The sequence below is a fragment of the Varanus komodoensis genome, unplaced genomic scaffold (genome assembly GCF_004798865.1).
Source record: "Varanus komodoensis strain SLA01 unplaced genomic scaffold, ASM479886v1 scaffold45, whole genome shotgun sequence".
Lineage (NCBI taxonomy): Eukaryota > Metazoa > Chordata > Lepidosauria > Squamata > Varanidae > Varanus > Varanus komodoensis.
The window spans coordinates 6,805,767-6,821,077 of NW_025336011.1; the positions used below are offsets into that span (position 1 = coordinate 6,805,767).

Sequence of the window (15,311 nt, forward strand, 5' to 3'; positions counted from 1 at the left end):
GTGTAAGGGGCCGGGGGGTGGCGTGTGGCTCAGTTCAATCCACTGCAATTCTAGGGAGAGCTAGGAAGGAGTCTTGCCTGAACCTAGGCTAGATGGCCCAAGGGTCTCACTCACTCTAAGGCAGTTTCCTTTGTTCCCAAGTGCCCACCACTCCGTGTCTCCAGGCCAGTGGGGCAGCTCGGCTTTCTTGATTGTACTGTTCAGGAAGTTCAGCAAGGAGCTCAAAGCACACTTGCTCACTGTACAGGCTGCCTTCCTCTCACCCCGGGACCATTATCACCCATTGCCCAATAATGCACTTTATAAAATCAAGGTGGAAACATGGGCAATGTGACAGTATCAGGTCCTTCAAGAAGTACAGACCCCGAATGAGATATCCATAAAGATCAACCAAGGGTGGCAATAGGGCTGAATCATGGTTCAAGTAAAGGCTAATCTATCAATCACATTCATGGTCAAAGAGGATGCTGTAGTGGAATCTTCCTCGTGTGCTCACGTGGCCCTTGGCACGGCTGCATTTCCCACTTCCCTGATTAGCCTTGTCCAACCTTATGTTCACCAGACATTGGGACTGCAACTCCCATCAACCACAGCCAGCAGGGCCAATAGTCAGCGGTGCTGAGAATTGTAATCCATGGCATTTCGGTGGGACTACACTGGGGACTGCCTTGGGATATTTCCCTGCCCTTCCCACATTCACTCTCCCCAACACTTAATCACATCAGAAGTACCTCTTTAAAATAAAGCATCTTTTATTTTCTTGTCAAAGCACTGATGTTGCATTAAAAAACCCAAATCAAACAAATCTTGGTTTGATGGTTGAGCCTAAAGAGGGTAAAGTTTCATGGCCCCTGCCTAGTTTGCCCTCCACCCACACCTTCTAAAAGATGTGGGGAAGGATGATCATAATGGGGCCCTCTCTGTTCCCTTTCTCAGCTTTGTTCCTTCATCTTTTCCATTTACAAGTTTGACATTTCAACTACATGCAAATGCAGGGAGGGGTGGATGGGAGGGAAAAGTGTATGTCTACGAAATGGAAGGCTCAAGGGAAAAAGCAAGGGAATAGGTGGGAGAAGAAATGGTTCGTAGTTTCTTTGGTTTTAGGTCAATCTACTGTCCAAGTAGGCCAGAGGATACTGTGGGCTCCAAAGAGGAATGGTGCTTCTTGAGGTCACCTTTACATCTAAGGAGTTTTCTGTTCTTTGATCTGTTCCTTGTACTTGTGAGATGCGGGAGGTGGAGAAGGGAAAAGAAAGCAAGTACATCCACAGAACTCAGTGTCTGGGAGGTACCTCAGATGTTGGGGGCCAGGGCACACCTTTCCAGCCACTATTTTCTCCTCCATCACTTCAATGGCAAGAGAGAGGAGGAGAAAAAGGTATGATCTGTGTGTCTTTTGCCTAAATTCCTCCCCAGTTGCTTAGTTTCGACCCATTAAGACCCTGCACCAAATGCTTATCGTTAATCTTTTTTAGAAGCGGGGGGGGGGGGGCGCATAACAACAACATGAAAGAAAAACCTCCCCTTCCACCCTGTCATACACAATGTATCATCTAATTACATTCCAGGCCACAGGCAATATTTCATGCTATTTTCTCCCTTCCTCCTCTCTCATGCATGAGCTACTCCTGTCTCCAGGATCTCCCCGTTATCCCCACCTTCAATACCTATATAGTTTTATTTGCTTCCCTACCGTGGATATGTCCTTGTAGTTACAGTTCTACCCATCTTCCGGTATACATGGAATATTCCAGCCCTGCCTCTTTCCCTCTTTTTAAATCCTCCCCCATCTTGCTTGTGGACCATTCCTGTCCTCAAATGCTCCCTCCCTCCTTCCTTTCCAGGCTGGTTCTTGCCCTCCACTGCTGCATCTGTCTGTTCTCTGACTCCAGGGAAGGAGGACTGTGGTGTAAGTTGTACCTCTCTCCCCCTCCGCCCCAAATTCCTTTCATGCAAGGCACATTCCTGCACTTTGGGCCTCCGATCCCTTGCCTGGGTTCACTGTGAATAACTGCTCTCCTCAGCTTTCTCCTCCCTGTCACCTGGAAAGCTGACTCTCCCTGGTTTTCACTGACACAGCTGTATTTTTTACCCCTATCTTTTATTTTGGGTCTCCCCCCCTCAAAAAATGGTTTGCTCTGCTTCTGTTTAGCCACCTCTCTGCCAAAACAAAACCACCGCAACTGAACCAAATCCCCACATACCCACACCCAGACCACGCCTCAACAGTAGGAAGAGTCTTTGGCCCTGCGCTTCCACCTTTCTTCCAGTCCCTTGAGGTGGGGGAGGAGTAGGATCTGCTGCCTGCCCCCCAAGTGCCCCCCTTCATAGCTCCTAGTGCAGCATGGCACGGTTGCCGTGGAGGAACACCAGCACGTCAACATGCTCCGGCGTCAGGGCCTGGCGCTTCGTGTGGATGGCGTCGCCGGTGCTGCCGAAGAGCCAGCTGGCAGGCACAGAGGTGGCTGGCACTCCAAGCAGCTGGCGGGCAGCCCGGGCCAGCAGTGGGTACTGGGTGTGGTGGGTCTTCCACCACTGCAGAGGCTCCTGGGCCAGGGCAGAAGCCTTGCTGGTTTGGAAGCTGGCTGTCTCTTGCTCTGCCTGCTGGTGAGTGGAACTTGCTCCCGGGGCCCCGTGCAAGCCACACAGGTCACCCAGGAGGAACTCGATGCCGGCGTCTTGCTTGGGCAGCTTGGCAGGTGGTGAGGCCACGTCGGGAAGGCCAGCAGTCAACGCTGGAGTCTCGGCGAGGCGGGATGCCTCCGTCTTGAGCAAGTGCAAGGTCTCCACCCGGTCGGCGTGGCTCAGGAAATCCAGGCCACGGAAGCGGGGGTCCAGGGCACAGGCCAGGTTCAGGGCCTGATTGACTTCTGGGCTGGAGAAGTGCCGATTCAGCTCCTTCCGCGCTGCTGCTTTGGCCTCAAGGGCCAGCGCCGAGTCCCAGTCACTGGCCACCAAATGCTTGTAAAGGAGACTGGTCAGCACGGGCTTCACAAGGGAGAGACTGGGAAAAGGATCTTTGGTAAAGGTTGAGGTAGCAATGGCCATGGGCTTGAGGACCTTGACTGTGTCTTGGAGGGCAGCCCAATCCTGGGGATGCAGCGTTGCTTCCCCATCAGGGCCGAGTCCAGCCAGAGGCTCGCTGTGTTCCAGCAGGCCCTGCAGGACTGCGTAGACACTGTGCCACTTGCCCCCGTCTTGCAGGAAGCGGTTCAGGTGAGCCTGAAGGAGAGGCTCTTGGGCCCACAGTTTCTCACTGCGGCCTGCCCCAGCTAGTGCCCAAGAGGCCATGCGGCGGAGCCGTTCCAAGGCACTCTGGGCTGCTGGCTGGCTTAGGACGGCCTCCATGGCAGCCCGCAAGGCCTGCCCAATGCAAGGGAGGGATGTCCAGCCCAGGGCTGCTGCAGCTTGCTGCGCAGCGGGGCCCAGCCCCCCCACAGTGTAAGAGGCACTCTCACGCACCCCCCAGGCCTCAGCTGCCTCGGCAAGTGCTTCTGCCAGGCTCTCCGCACCCGGCTCCTCAGGAATGGGCCGGCTCGAGAGGACCCGGGCCTGGGCTTCAAAGCAGTCGTCCACATAGTGCACAGCGAGTGTGAGGTAGGTGAGGGCGCTGCTGTGGCGCCAGATGTCCAGGCTGAGGGAGCACTGGGGCAGGGCCCGGACCAGCTCCCAGATCTTCCCCTTGACCTGGCTGTACATGTCCTTCAGCACTGTATGGGCCAGGGAGGTGGCGTCTGGGGGCTTGTAGCTGGGATCCAGGACACCCAGCATCTGCCCGAAGCCATCCCCTTCCACCACCTCCACCGGCATCAGGTCCAGTACGATGAAGTCTGCCACGGCCCGCGTGGTCCGGCCGGGAGCAGGAGCTCGAGAAACTCTGCATTCTCCTGCCCCCGGCACCCCTTTGTCGAGTGCGGTGGCCTGTGCCCCCACCAGCTGGTTGTACTCGCAACGGTGCTTGTAGATGAGGTGCTGCCGCAGGTTGGTGGTGTTGCCACTGTAGCTCAGCCGCACCCCGCACAGCTTGCAGATGATCTTGCTCTTGTCCAGGATGCGGCCATAGGCATCCCCTTGGAACCCAAAGAAGGTCCAGTACCGGCTCTGGGCCCGTCCCAACCCAACCAAGTTCTGTGTCCCTTCCAGCTGGGAAAAAGTGCTCCCACCTGGTGGGGGAAGGCCTGGCTTGTGGAGGGGCAGGAGAGATGAGGCAGTGGCATCTCCGCACAGGTACTGAGTACGTGAGGATGGGGCATGGGGGGCCGGAGGTGATGGGGGGGTCTTGAGGTGCAGTTCCTGGAAGAGTTTCATCAGCAGTTCCTTTTCACCAAATTCGTATTTAAAATGCTCACCTGGGGGTGGGGAGAAATTGCAACACAGGAATGAGAGGCTACCTAAAGGTGCAAGGGCCCCGATTCCCACAAGTCTTCCTTCTCTCATTTCCCATAGAGACCACCCCGTTTTCCTGTTTAGCAGCCTTGAACATCCACAAACAGCCTTCCCCAATCTTCTCCAGATGATTTGGGCCACAACTCCCAGGATTCCTGCCTACTGCCCATGCTGGTTGGGACTGATGGGAGTTGTAGTTCAGAACATCTGGAGGCATCAAGTTGGGGAAGCTGCTCAAGAACACCTTTCCTTTTAAAGCACTGGGAGCCAGGGGGCCTCAAGACTGCAAAGGGGAAGGATAGAACTGGAAGAGTCTCTTCAAGAAAATTATAAACTGGCAGAGGGGCTCTACAAAGCACATCTTTTTTTGCAGCCATTGGAGTATAGTTAGTGTGCCCTGGTTTTCCATGCAGGGTTCCTGGTTCAAGGTCTGGCATCACCACTTAAAAAGATCAGGTCAGAGATACCTGGACAGTTTCAATTAGTCAGAAGAGCAGGGATGGGGAACCTTTAGCCCCTGGAAGTTCTGTAGCTGCCTATGGAGCATCCCTGCGTCCCTCCAGGGAATCACTGCAGTTCTCCCCCTCCAGGAAAATCATCTGGAGAAATCTCTGCTCCTGTCCCCCTCCAAGGAACACTTTCTATTATTCCCTATCTGATTATCAACCCACAAATAGAAGAAGCAGGATGTGGTTATCTCCAATCTCACACTGGAAATGACAGTGGGGAAGTAGGTCATGGAGAACTTGGCTGGTACTGGAAAGAGTATCTGTTGTTTCCAACCCAACTTGGTCAGTGCCAAGAGGACATACTCCTCCCAGAGCTGGCAGAGTCCTCTCTTAGCATGCAAAAGGGAAAAGGGGGCAATGTCAGCCTCCCAAGAGTTCTGCACCACTTGACAAAGAAGTCTGGAAGGGCTGCTCTCAACTTGTTACCCCAGCTCTGTCAGACCTCAAGCCCCTTCATCCTCACTCTGATTATGGCAGCTATGGTCTAGCTTTGTCTGAGGGTGCTAGGTTGGGAAGACTGTTCTAGGATATACAAAATGCATTCTCCCTCCCCCCCCACACACACATCTGCCTACCCAAGCGCAGTCCCAGGGTGCGGGCATACTCCTCTCCTATCCACACAAAGAGCTCTGTGTCAGCAGGTATGGCCTGGCAGACCCGGTAGTAGATATAACCCCTGTACTGGAAAACTGTCAGGTTCTGTTCATCCTCGGTAGAAGCACATGCCACGTATCTGCAAGCAGAAAGGGTGATGAGTCACACTCTGCGGATTGGGGCATGCGTCATGTTTGACTCGGTGGACGTACCAAGCAGTAACTGTTGCATACACCTCCAGGGAACTGCCAACCCACAGTCGGCAAGCAAGCCTGAAGCAGTCCCTGATGACTAAAGAACCATCTACCCAGGTAGGCATTCAGGTTTGTGGGATCAACATGAAGGTTTTACTAGGATCCCAAGATCCACCAACCACAGGCTGGGCCAAAAGTTACACATATGGAATGAAAGAATTCTGAGGCCATTAATTTGCTTATGAGTACTATTCCTAAATGGAGCCTTGAAGTTCTTCTACTCCTGATTACTTTAGGCCAGCCTTTTACACCTGGTACCCTCCACATGCTCTGCACTTGAACTGCTGTCTGCCCCAGCCAGTGTAGCCCATGGTTTGAAATGCTGGAGATTGTAGTCCAACATCCTTGCAGGTCACTAGGCTGGCTGCTGCAAGCTTTCTTCGGCAGAACACTCTGGGGCAGTGGCCACTGGCTATTGCAACTGCTAAACTGGGAATTAAAAATGAACCATTCCAAATCCCCTGGAGCTCTACTGATAGATTCAAAGCTGCCCCTGACCTGGGGTCTAACTCCAGCATTTTGTGGCGATCCTGGGCCCCAGTGGGGATCTTCTAAGGGCCAAACTTTGCCTAGGCAAAAAAATCAGCAGAGCAGTGTAAATTCCCCTCATTGCTCCTTTGGGCTTCCCTCCGAAACCACTCACCTCATCCAGTTGGACTTGGAATCATCAGATGCATCAACAAAGAAATAGGAGCCGTTGTCCCGCACCTAAAGAAGGGATGGCACAATCAACAGCAAGCCATATGCTCTACCCTATCACACAACTCCCACCCTAATCTTATGATTGCCCATAGGATCAAAGTGGGATTGTAAGCAGGTGGCCAGAGTCCTGGGCTTAAAACAGAACCTGGGGTTCCTTAAAGGTTAAGTCATAATCTGGGTGGAGGAAGATGCAAATGTGACATTTCCTTTGGACATCCCCCGCAACTCTATAGATGTGGTTCATATGACATGGCTTATTGTACCAGTGAGGGCTACTGTATTTTTTTGGGGTCTGCGGGCCTCAATTCTGCATGGCACTCACTCAACCTGCTGTGTGATGTCAACCCTCAAATAATTCTGAAACCTGCACCCAGCCCTCAATCCTTGCTGCCTGGATTTGCATATTAGCACAAGCCATGGCAAACTGGCTACCTGGGGCATCATTCAAAAATGGCACCCAGTACAGCCACAGCTCCTGCGGGCAAATAAGCTACGGTGGGCTGATGTATCATACAAACTAGGTCACAACAGAAGGCAGTTTGAGTTGTTTGAAGACAAGCCAGAGCCCAGACAGGAAGAAGCTGAACTGGTTAGGGAGTGCCACCTACAGTGTATCTAAAAAACTTCATATGTCTTAATACATGCAGCAGGCAATCTTCAGGCTTGTGGGACTTATATCTTTTCCCTTTATTAGAACTCAGAGATCAGCAACCAGAATTAGGTGCAAAATAGTGACTTGGTGGAAAGAGGGGCACAGCCAGATTCAAAATGGCCTGATGGCGTGGAGTCAATTCTGATACCCCACATGAACTGGGATGAGCAGTAAATATTCATACACATCAATATTTACTACAGGTCAGAGAGTCTAACAGCCAAACTTGTGTGCAGACGTCTACTTGTTGTTATTGTTAAACAAGTGGGAGTCAGAACCACTTGCAGCTCTGCTGCAAAGTATGTCATAATCCATCAGTAGATCCCAATCTATTTTCTTCCCAACAGATCCTAATTTTACCCCTACCTTAATTAAGTACAGTAATCCCCTGAAATTTGCGGGGGTTGCGTTCCTAGAGCACCCACAAATTGTGGAAAACCGTGAATTTGGTGCTGGCAATGGGCATGGGCCATGAAGGCGGTGCAGGCAGGGGGCGTGGGCTGGGCCGGGCTGGGCCAGGCGCGTGTGTGCGATGAGGCAGGGGTGGGCATGTACCAATCTCCATGTGAGCAAGGCAATGCACGGCGAGGCACCGGCTCACTCACAAGGAGATTGGTTTGGACTCGCTTGGAGAAAACAATCACCTTGCGAGCAAGCCGCCACATGGAAAATTTTGCAAAAGGCTGAGGCCGTGAACCCTGAACTGCGACTTCACGGGGGTATACTGTACTTTCCTCTACAGAGCTAGCTTATTGGAGAACCTTGAAAATGTGCTTTTCATCTCAGAGAGTGCCTTTGTTGCTATAGCAGCCCATAACATGTAAAGCAGCTGTTGGAACCACCATAGGTGCTTACAGATTTTTTAGTGTCATGTTAGCAGAAAGATGGAGACGTCTTCATCCCTCATTTTTCCCCCTACCACTTTTAATTCTGTATCTTATCCACTCCAGTGGATTGCAGGAAGTATTTACCAAACAATGCCTATGAGCCAAATAGCAGCCAAGTTGCCTTCCTGCAAATCTTTTGCCTGGCGACCTTGTGTGTTCTTGTTTTTCACAAACAGGCACACAATTATATAAAATTTTGTCTTCCTTCTGGGATTGTTCTTGGGTAGGCAAAAAGGCCATGCATGTTCTCTTATCCTGAAGCCCAAAACTGGTCATGATAGTGTGGTTTAGGGGTCAGGCTGTTGTTCTTACACTGGGAAGCTCTGGATTCAAACCTGCACTCAGACACAAGGCTTACTGGGTGACCTTGGGCTAGGTCATCAGATCTTTTTCAAGCTAAGCTGTGAGTACTTCCAAATAGGCAGCACTTCCTAGCGCTCCCAATCAAAAGTGATTGTGCTGCAATTCTTTCAACTTTCTATTTTTTTTCCTCTGGGTAAAGGAAAACAAAAACCCAGAAACAGCAGTGGAAAAACACAGGAGGGTTAGAAACTGAAGGTAATGTCTGGGCCCCACTAATGAGTCAGGCTGATTGCACGATGGTCTGAAAATACCTCTTCTCTTGGTGCTGCTGAGAGGCTGAATGGAACGGTTAGGCAACGCTCAGCGAGGATCAATAGCACAAAGGTGGAACAAATGGTGTTCATGAAAAAGATCCCATGTGCAGCCCCTGGATTCATCTGTTGCAGCTGCAGGCCTGCTGCCAGTCAGAACAGAGGACACTGGGCTATAGGTACAAAAAGTCTAAGCTGGCTTCCTGGATTCCTGTGCTGCCTGAGGTCCCTTGGAGGACAAGCAGAGAAACTTAAAATGAAAAAACAGCAGCATGCATTTAAAACAGAAACAAAAGGGTACAAACAGCCAGGAACAGGAACTTGCCTTCGGGAATGCACAGGGAAGTGGCTTATGTGTTCTTTCCTGGATAATTTGTCAGAGGCCAGGTGGGTTGGGCCAGAACTAAACTGAACTATCTATGGGCGCTCTGTCAAATGAAGTGAGGCAGGTGGCTTTTCAGTGGTGGCACCCTGAAAAATGATCTACCCAGAAAGTCTCTTGCACCTATATGGTACTATTTTAGCACTAGGTGAAGAACTTTTTATTTGCTTAGGCTTTTTAACCCTTCTGTTTTACATATTGTGTTGGTGCCTTTTTAGATCTTTGCACTGCTTCTGAATTTTACCTGATTCCTATTTTGGTTTTGATCTTATGGTTGTACACTATGTTTTATGATGCTATTGTATTTTATGGCTTTACATTAGTTATGTGAACTGCTCAGAGAACTTTGGCTGATGGATGGTATAGAAATGTAATAAACAAATAGTGGGCAGGGCCACCCCATTTTTCTTTCTGCAATCCCTTCTCGCTTTTTGACACACACTTGCTTCTTTCTTTCCCTTCCTTGTCCAGCCTCTCTCCCTTCTGGCCATGTGGGTTTGCAGGGGACGGATAGATTGCTCCTACCATCTGAGCTGTTCTCAAGCCCGAGTGCTGCTCACCCGATTTGGAGGATGGACTGAACTGAGCCTTTACATGCCAGAACTTGCAGACCAAGACAGGGGAAGAAATGTTTAAATTCTTGCTTCTTGCCTGTTCTGATTCCATTAATTATGTGTCCTCACCCTTCACCATTGATGCAATTAGCATTGTTTCAAAATGACTGCATGTAAAATATACAGTTGCCTAGTTTGCCACTATGAGTCAGAGGACTTCCAGAACTGCTTCAGAAAGTGGCAAGAATGATGGGGTGTGTTTGAAGTGAGGGAGAGTATTTTGAGGGGGATTAATGGCAATGTGCTTTTTATTGTAATTTTTTTTTGGACTTGGGCGCATAACCAGTGACATTTTTGGCTGCAACCGCATTTTTTCACTTTGCTCACAGTTTGAACTTAGAAGCATGGTTCCAACTGCAGAGCGATTTTATCTCAACTCTAATGTTCAAACTCTGGATCATTTGAAGTTAGAGTGGTTTGAACTATGAGGCACCACTGTAGACCAGCTCTTATTTCGCCAGTAACCTATTTTTTGGAAAGATGGTCCAGCTGGCATCACATCCCATATTCCATTCTGTTTAGTGTACTGCTTCCCTTTGTTAGGTTTGGGTACAGAGATTTCCCTGTTCCTTAGAAATAATAAGCAAATCTCATCAGCTGTTGGTCTTTTGATACTACCCATTAGGAAAATTATTCCTAAGATACAGCCTAAAGATGCAGGATGCAGCAACCTTGCCGAAGCTGAGTGGGTCTGTGTGTGGTCAGTGCCTGATGAGAAGCTCCTGGGCACCCTAGATATGCATTTTCCAGTTCCATGAAAGGCAAGCAAGGATTTAACAGCCATTTTGTAACCTTTACTAGAAGACCAGCTTCATCAGGCACTTCCTCTCCCCGAACTCCTTCCATTTTGCTGTTACAAGGACTCCCATCTAACATTAAGAATCATGGTTCAGTTTGCTTCCCCAGCTTTTCTCTCCCCTTTCTCTTTTCCTTTTGAGATTTGTCTTTCGAACCATAGCCTGCAGACAGCGACTGTCTGGATTTAGAGGACTTAGTTACTCTGACAGCCTTTTTGGAAGATGAATATAACAAACATTATTTAATTAAAATATTGTACTGCATTTTTAATATCAAGAAGCATTTACATTTTCTTGTTTGGTTTGTTAAAAAATATTCTGCAACCACAAAATATATGCCCAGTAAACTTTTTCTTAATGCTAAAATGTTAAGGGCATAATCCTATGCATGTTTAGACTGCAAAAAAGTCCTACAATTGCCAGTATTCCCCATCCAGCATGCTGGACGTTACAGGAATTTTTCTATTTAAACATGCACAGTTTGAACCCTAAAAAAGAGGGGATGCTGCAGGGAGCAGTGTCAGACCTGACAGCCTCAGGTATGCCTGTGCTGGACCAGGTGCTGAGGCAGAGCCTGTTGACTGCTGCTTCTACCACCTGCTGCTTGATGGATAGTCCTTTGGGGACCCTCAGAACTGCAGAGGTCATTGACTTTGGCACTCAAGTCCAGGCCCAAAAATGAATCTCCAGACCAAGGAGAAAGCTGAGCTAAAGTTGAGCGAAATTATGTCAAGTGAACACAAGAAATGTTACACTGGGGTGCAGAATCCCAGACTCTGGGATCAAATCTGGGGGTCCTAGGAGGGCATGTACCATTCCTCTGCCTGCCCTTTCTCCATCCACCATTGCTTGATGGTTTCTCACCTTTTGTATAGTCTCCCTATTCCAAAAGGTTGAACTGTCTCTTTTAAGGTTTAACTACTGGCAGGTAGGAGCTTTATGCTCAGGTATGGTGTTAGTTTTTGACTCTAACCTTTTTGCTTTTAGCCATGGAATTAGCCTCTGCCACCCCTCCACCCCAACATCTTCTCTAAAATGGGATCTGGTGCTTGGGCTAAAAGAGGATCTGCATGCTTGCTCTATGTTGTGGAGGACTGGGGGAAGAGTTGTGGGTCTTACCGCCCAGGAGTAACGGGTGCAATCACCATGTGCCCGGACCACTTCCCCCTCATAAGGTCCAAAGATGCAGCCACGGGGCAGGGCTGGGAGAGCACTCCAGACCCCAAAGCCTCCTTGAGTTCGCTCCTTGACCACAAGTCCCTCAGGCAGGGAAAGCAGTGCCCGCGATGGAGTCCTTTCTGGAACAGGTGAGTCAGCCACAAAGGTAGGGGGGCCATGCTGTGGGCAGGAATCCCGGAAATAAAGGCGGCAGTCTTCACAGACTGAAGAGAGGGGAAAAGAGAGATGCTTGCAAAACAGCTCTTGTTGGAACCCCCCAGATTGGTGAAAACCTCACATGATCATTGAGAGGATCACAGGTACGGGGAAGTCACTAAGCACCTTGGGGAAAAGGCAGGAGGTACTTATGGAAATAGAGAAACACATTGGCAAAAGCATCACAGCTCAAATCCAAAGTGAGATCGAGAGAATGACACATAAATGCATGCATTAAAGTATTTACACAATTGCTCATCCCAAACTGGCTCACAGTTTCTTTAAATCAGACATCCCCAGCCTGGTTCTCTCCAGATGCTTTTGATTTCATCTGCCCTCAGTTCCAGTCGGCAGGGCCCGTGCTCACAAATGCTGCGAGTTGTAGTTCAAATCATGTAGAGGGCACTGTGGTGTGAGAAGGCAGCCTAGCAACCCTGATCCTTAGTAACAGTGTCTCAAATACGTAACGTCCTGTTGCTTGTGGCTGCAAAGCATCCTCTACTTGTACAGAGGCAGATCTGCTCCTGGTGAGCACAAGGACCTCCTTGAGCCCTGGGCTTGCTAGCTTAGATCATGTCATAGATTGGAGTTGAGGTAAAGGCAGTCTGGGAAAAACAACCCTAGTTACCAGTAGTGAGTGAGAAGCATCTCCAGATAACCAGCCAGGGAATACAGTGGTTCCTCTCCCCCCTCTCTCTATCATTAGGGTACAAATCACTCCCACAGGCATTTGTGAACAAATGGGCAGTAACTTCTGTGGACTAGTTTGCCAAAGTAAAGGGACTGTTCAGGATGGGGCAGAGGTGAAAGTTTTACTTTTACTTACAGAGCAGCTCATCCTCTGAATGGCTGCAGGCATCTTCAGCTACCTGCATGGTGTGGTGGGGTGGGGAAGCCTGCTAATGAACAGGGAGGAAGGGTCAAGCCTCGTTATACTACAGTCTCATGCTCCTCTTCAATTCCTGCTACTCCAGCCCAAACTACCCCAACTTCTCTGTTGCAAAGCTCCTCTTGAGAGGGAGCATCCCCCCATCAGCGAAGCCCCCACTCCTTGCACCCCAACCAAGTTCAACCTGAGCTCTTTCCGAGGAGCACTTACTCTCACTGCCAACTTCTCCCATTATGTTCGATGCCAATCTTCACCTCCTCTTGAAAACCAGACGACCTTCAAGCATCCCCTTCCTCCAAATAAGGACCCCACCCACACACCTTACAGTCTCTCTGACAGACTCACATCCCCCACCTTTAGGGAAGCCTCTCCCTTTAACCAGGTTCCTAGTTGTTTTGAACTACTACCCCATTTACTACAGCCAATGTATGATTTGGGATGATGGGAATTGTTGTCCAAAACGTCTGAACAGCACAAGGAAGGCTACTCTAACCAAGGGTGGTATCAATATCCAATTGAGTCCCCCCCTCCATTATAAATCCCCTATACAGCATTCTCATAAACCAGTAATGGCCTTTCTCCCTGACCTTTTAATCCTATATCTAAGTACCATCATCATAATAAAAAACAATCAACTCTCCATATCAGTTATTACCCCGAGCCCCGCAAACCGCCCAACTGAGAGCTACAGCGATGATCAGCCCCCCTCAAATCAGGGCAGATTCTTGCCACTAAGTATCAAACACAGTGAACTGGGCATATTCCATACACCTCCTCGTCTCCACCCCGGTTAATCGGACCTGAGCCTTCCCCACAGCGCTGCTGCTACTCCCGCTTGCATGCGAGCCCCTCCAGACAAGCCTTCACCTGCGACACCAACGAATCAACGCTGATCCACCATCCCGTTCCGCCAGCAGCAGCCTCTTGCCCCCGACCCAGCCCAACGCGAAAGACCGCTCCTCATTCCCGGCCCGCCCCCCCAGGCGGATAATGAGGTCGCCCTGTAAACCGCGGGGAGGCATCGGCCCACGCGGGCCCCTCGCACACGCCGCCCATCTGGGAGGAGCTGGATCGATGCCGCTGCGGCAGCTCCTCCCGGCCGGCGTCCTCGTGGGAGGGAGGGAGGGAGCACGCGGGAGGGGGGCGGGGCGGCGGGAGGCTCCCCTCACGAGCGGCGCTTCCTGCGCCCTGCCTTGCCTGCCGCGCTCCTTCCTCCGCGGACGTGCCCGCCGCGCACCAACGCTCTCAACCGCGTCGAAGCTCCATCTCGGCCCGCGAGGGCGCAGCCACCTTCCTCCTCCCCCCTCCCCTCGCTGTGACAGCCCCGCTTCGCCAATCACCGCCCACCTGGCGGCACTTCTGGCCAATGCACGCCTTGTCGGAGTTCCTCCCTTAACCAATCAGGTGCCCTATATTTCTCTCGGCACGGCAAGGCAAGTTTTTCGAGTCGCAGCCAATGGTTTCTCTGGAATCAGGGATGGGGGAATGAGGCTTTTCCATGGCTTAGGAGACGCTGCTTCCCATCTCCTTGCCGCACGCACTCGCTCTTTTGGCTCTCCGAGGCGGTCACCTAGAGAAGCCCTTCGGCGGCCGCTGCCCCGCCCTCGCAATAAGAAAGAGCTCCTCCCCCTAAGAGAAGGGAGGAGCAACATGAAAAGAGAGGGGGTGGGGTCAACGCTCTTGCAGCCAATAGGACGGATAAGGCGAAGGTACTTAGCCGTGAAAAGGTTCAGGGGGAACATTTTTTGGGAGGTCAGTTCAGTTAAATTCAAATTGAAGAGATTGGATTAACGAGGAGTGACTGTTGGGAGGGAGTCTGGATAACGCTGAAATATATTCATAATATCAGTTTATTGTCATGAATTAGTAATATTATTTATTTATCTATTTAGAGAATTTCTATGCCGCCCCATTCGCCAAAGCCTCGGGGCGGCTCACAAACTTTTTTGTTACTTTTTGAGGAGTAGGTGCAGGCCACTGAATACAAAGGAGGTACTCATGTAGAATTATTTTTAGGCTTCCTTTATGGGTGCATAGCCTGTAAGATAAAAACTGCACCAAATGTATCCAATACAGATGAATGAAAACAATAAAACAATTAAGAAAGCCAAAATTTATGAACAAAATTAGTGTTCCAGATATCATGAGGGGCATTGAAAATAGGTTGGTCTTCAGGTTATGACATTAAACTTGGTTTTTCCCAGTGTTGTAATATTTGGAGCACATTCCTATGCAAGTTCAGACAGAAAGGAGTCTTGTAATTTGAGTTCAGTAGGGTTTTTGCAGAAGTAAGTGGTTATAAACCCACGCCTTTATTTACATACAGCTTTAGTTAGGTGTCATCCTACTGAAGTTAGACCTACTGCTTTTAATGAGTCTGCTTATGCTAGTTAAAAGAATGGATCCAACCCATGGCTTATATCCCACAATTTCAACTTTAAAAGCTTGTGCTTAGGACTGTTAATAAAGAAGTAAGATAAAACAAAAGCACAGTAAGAATACTGTACAAAATAAGTTCTAAAGGGCACAGCAACTAATCTGGGAAACTATAAATACTCACCTTAAACTTAATTATAAATGCTGCAGTTGGCAAGGGAAATCTTTAAAGAGGTATTTTGTTTGCAGAAGGTGTCCGTGTGGTTGTTAGTGGTTAAGAG

General features: G+C 49.7%; 1 protein-coding gene across 1 annotated transcript; it reads right to left on the reverse strand.

Annotated features, from left to right (window-relative positions):
* Positions 1-2,121: 2,121 nt before the first annotated feature.
* Positions 2,122-13,676, reverse strand: LOC123030514 (E3 SUMO-protein ligase ZBED1-like). Its single transcript, XM_044444526.1, has 5 exons — positions 13,522-13,676; positions 7,054-7,078; positions 6,387-6,451; positions 5,471-5,628; positions 2,122-4,349 (listed from the first exon to the last, which is right to left on the reverse strand). The coding sequence occupies exons 1-5, from the start codon at positions 13,674-13,676 to the stop codon at positions 2,335-2,337; spliced, it is 2,418 nt and encodes an 805-aa protein (XP_044300461.1). The 3' UTR covers positions 2,122-2,334.
* Positions 13,677-15,311: the final 1,635 nt, after the last annotated feature.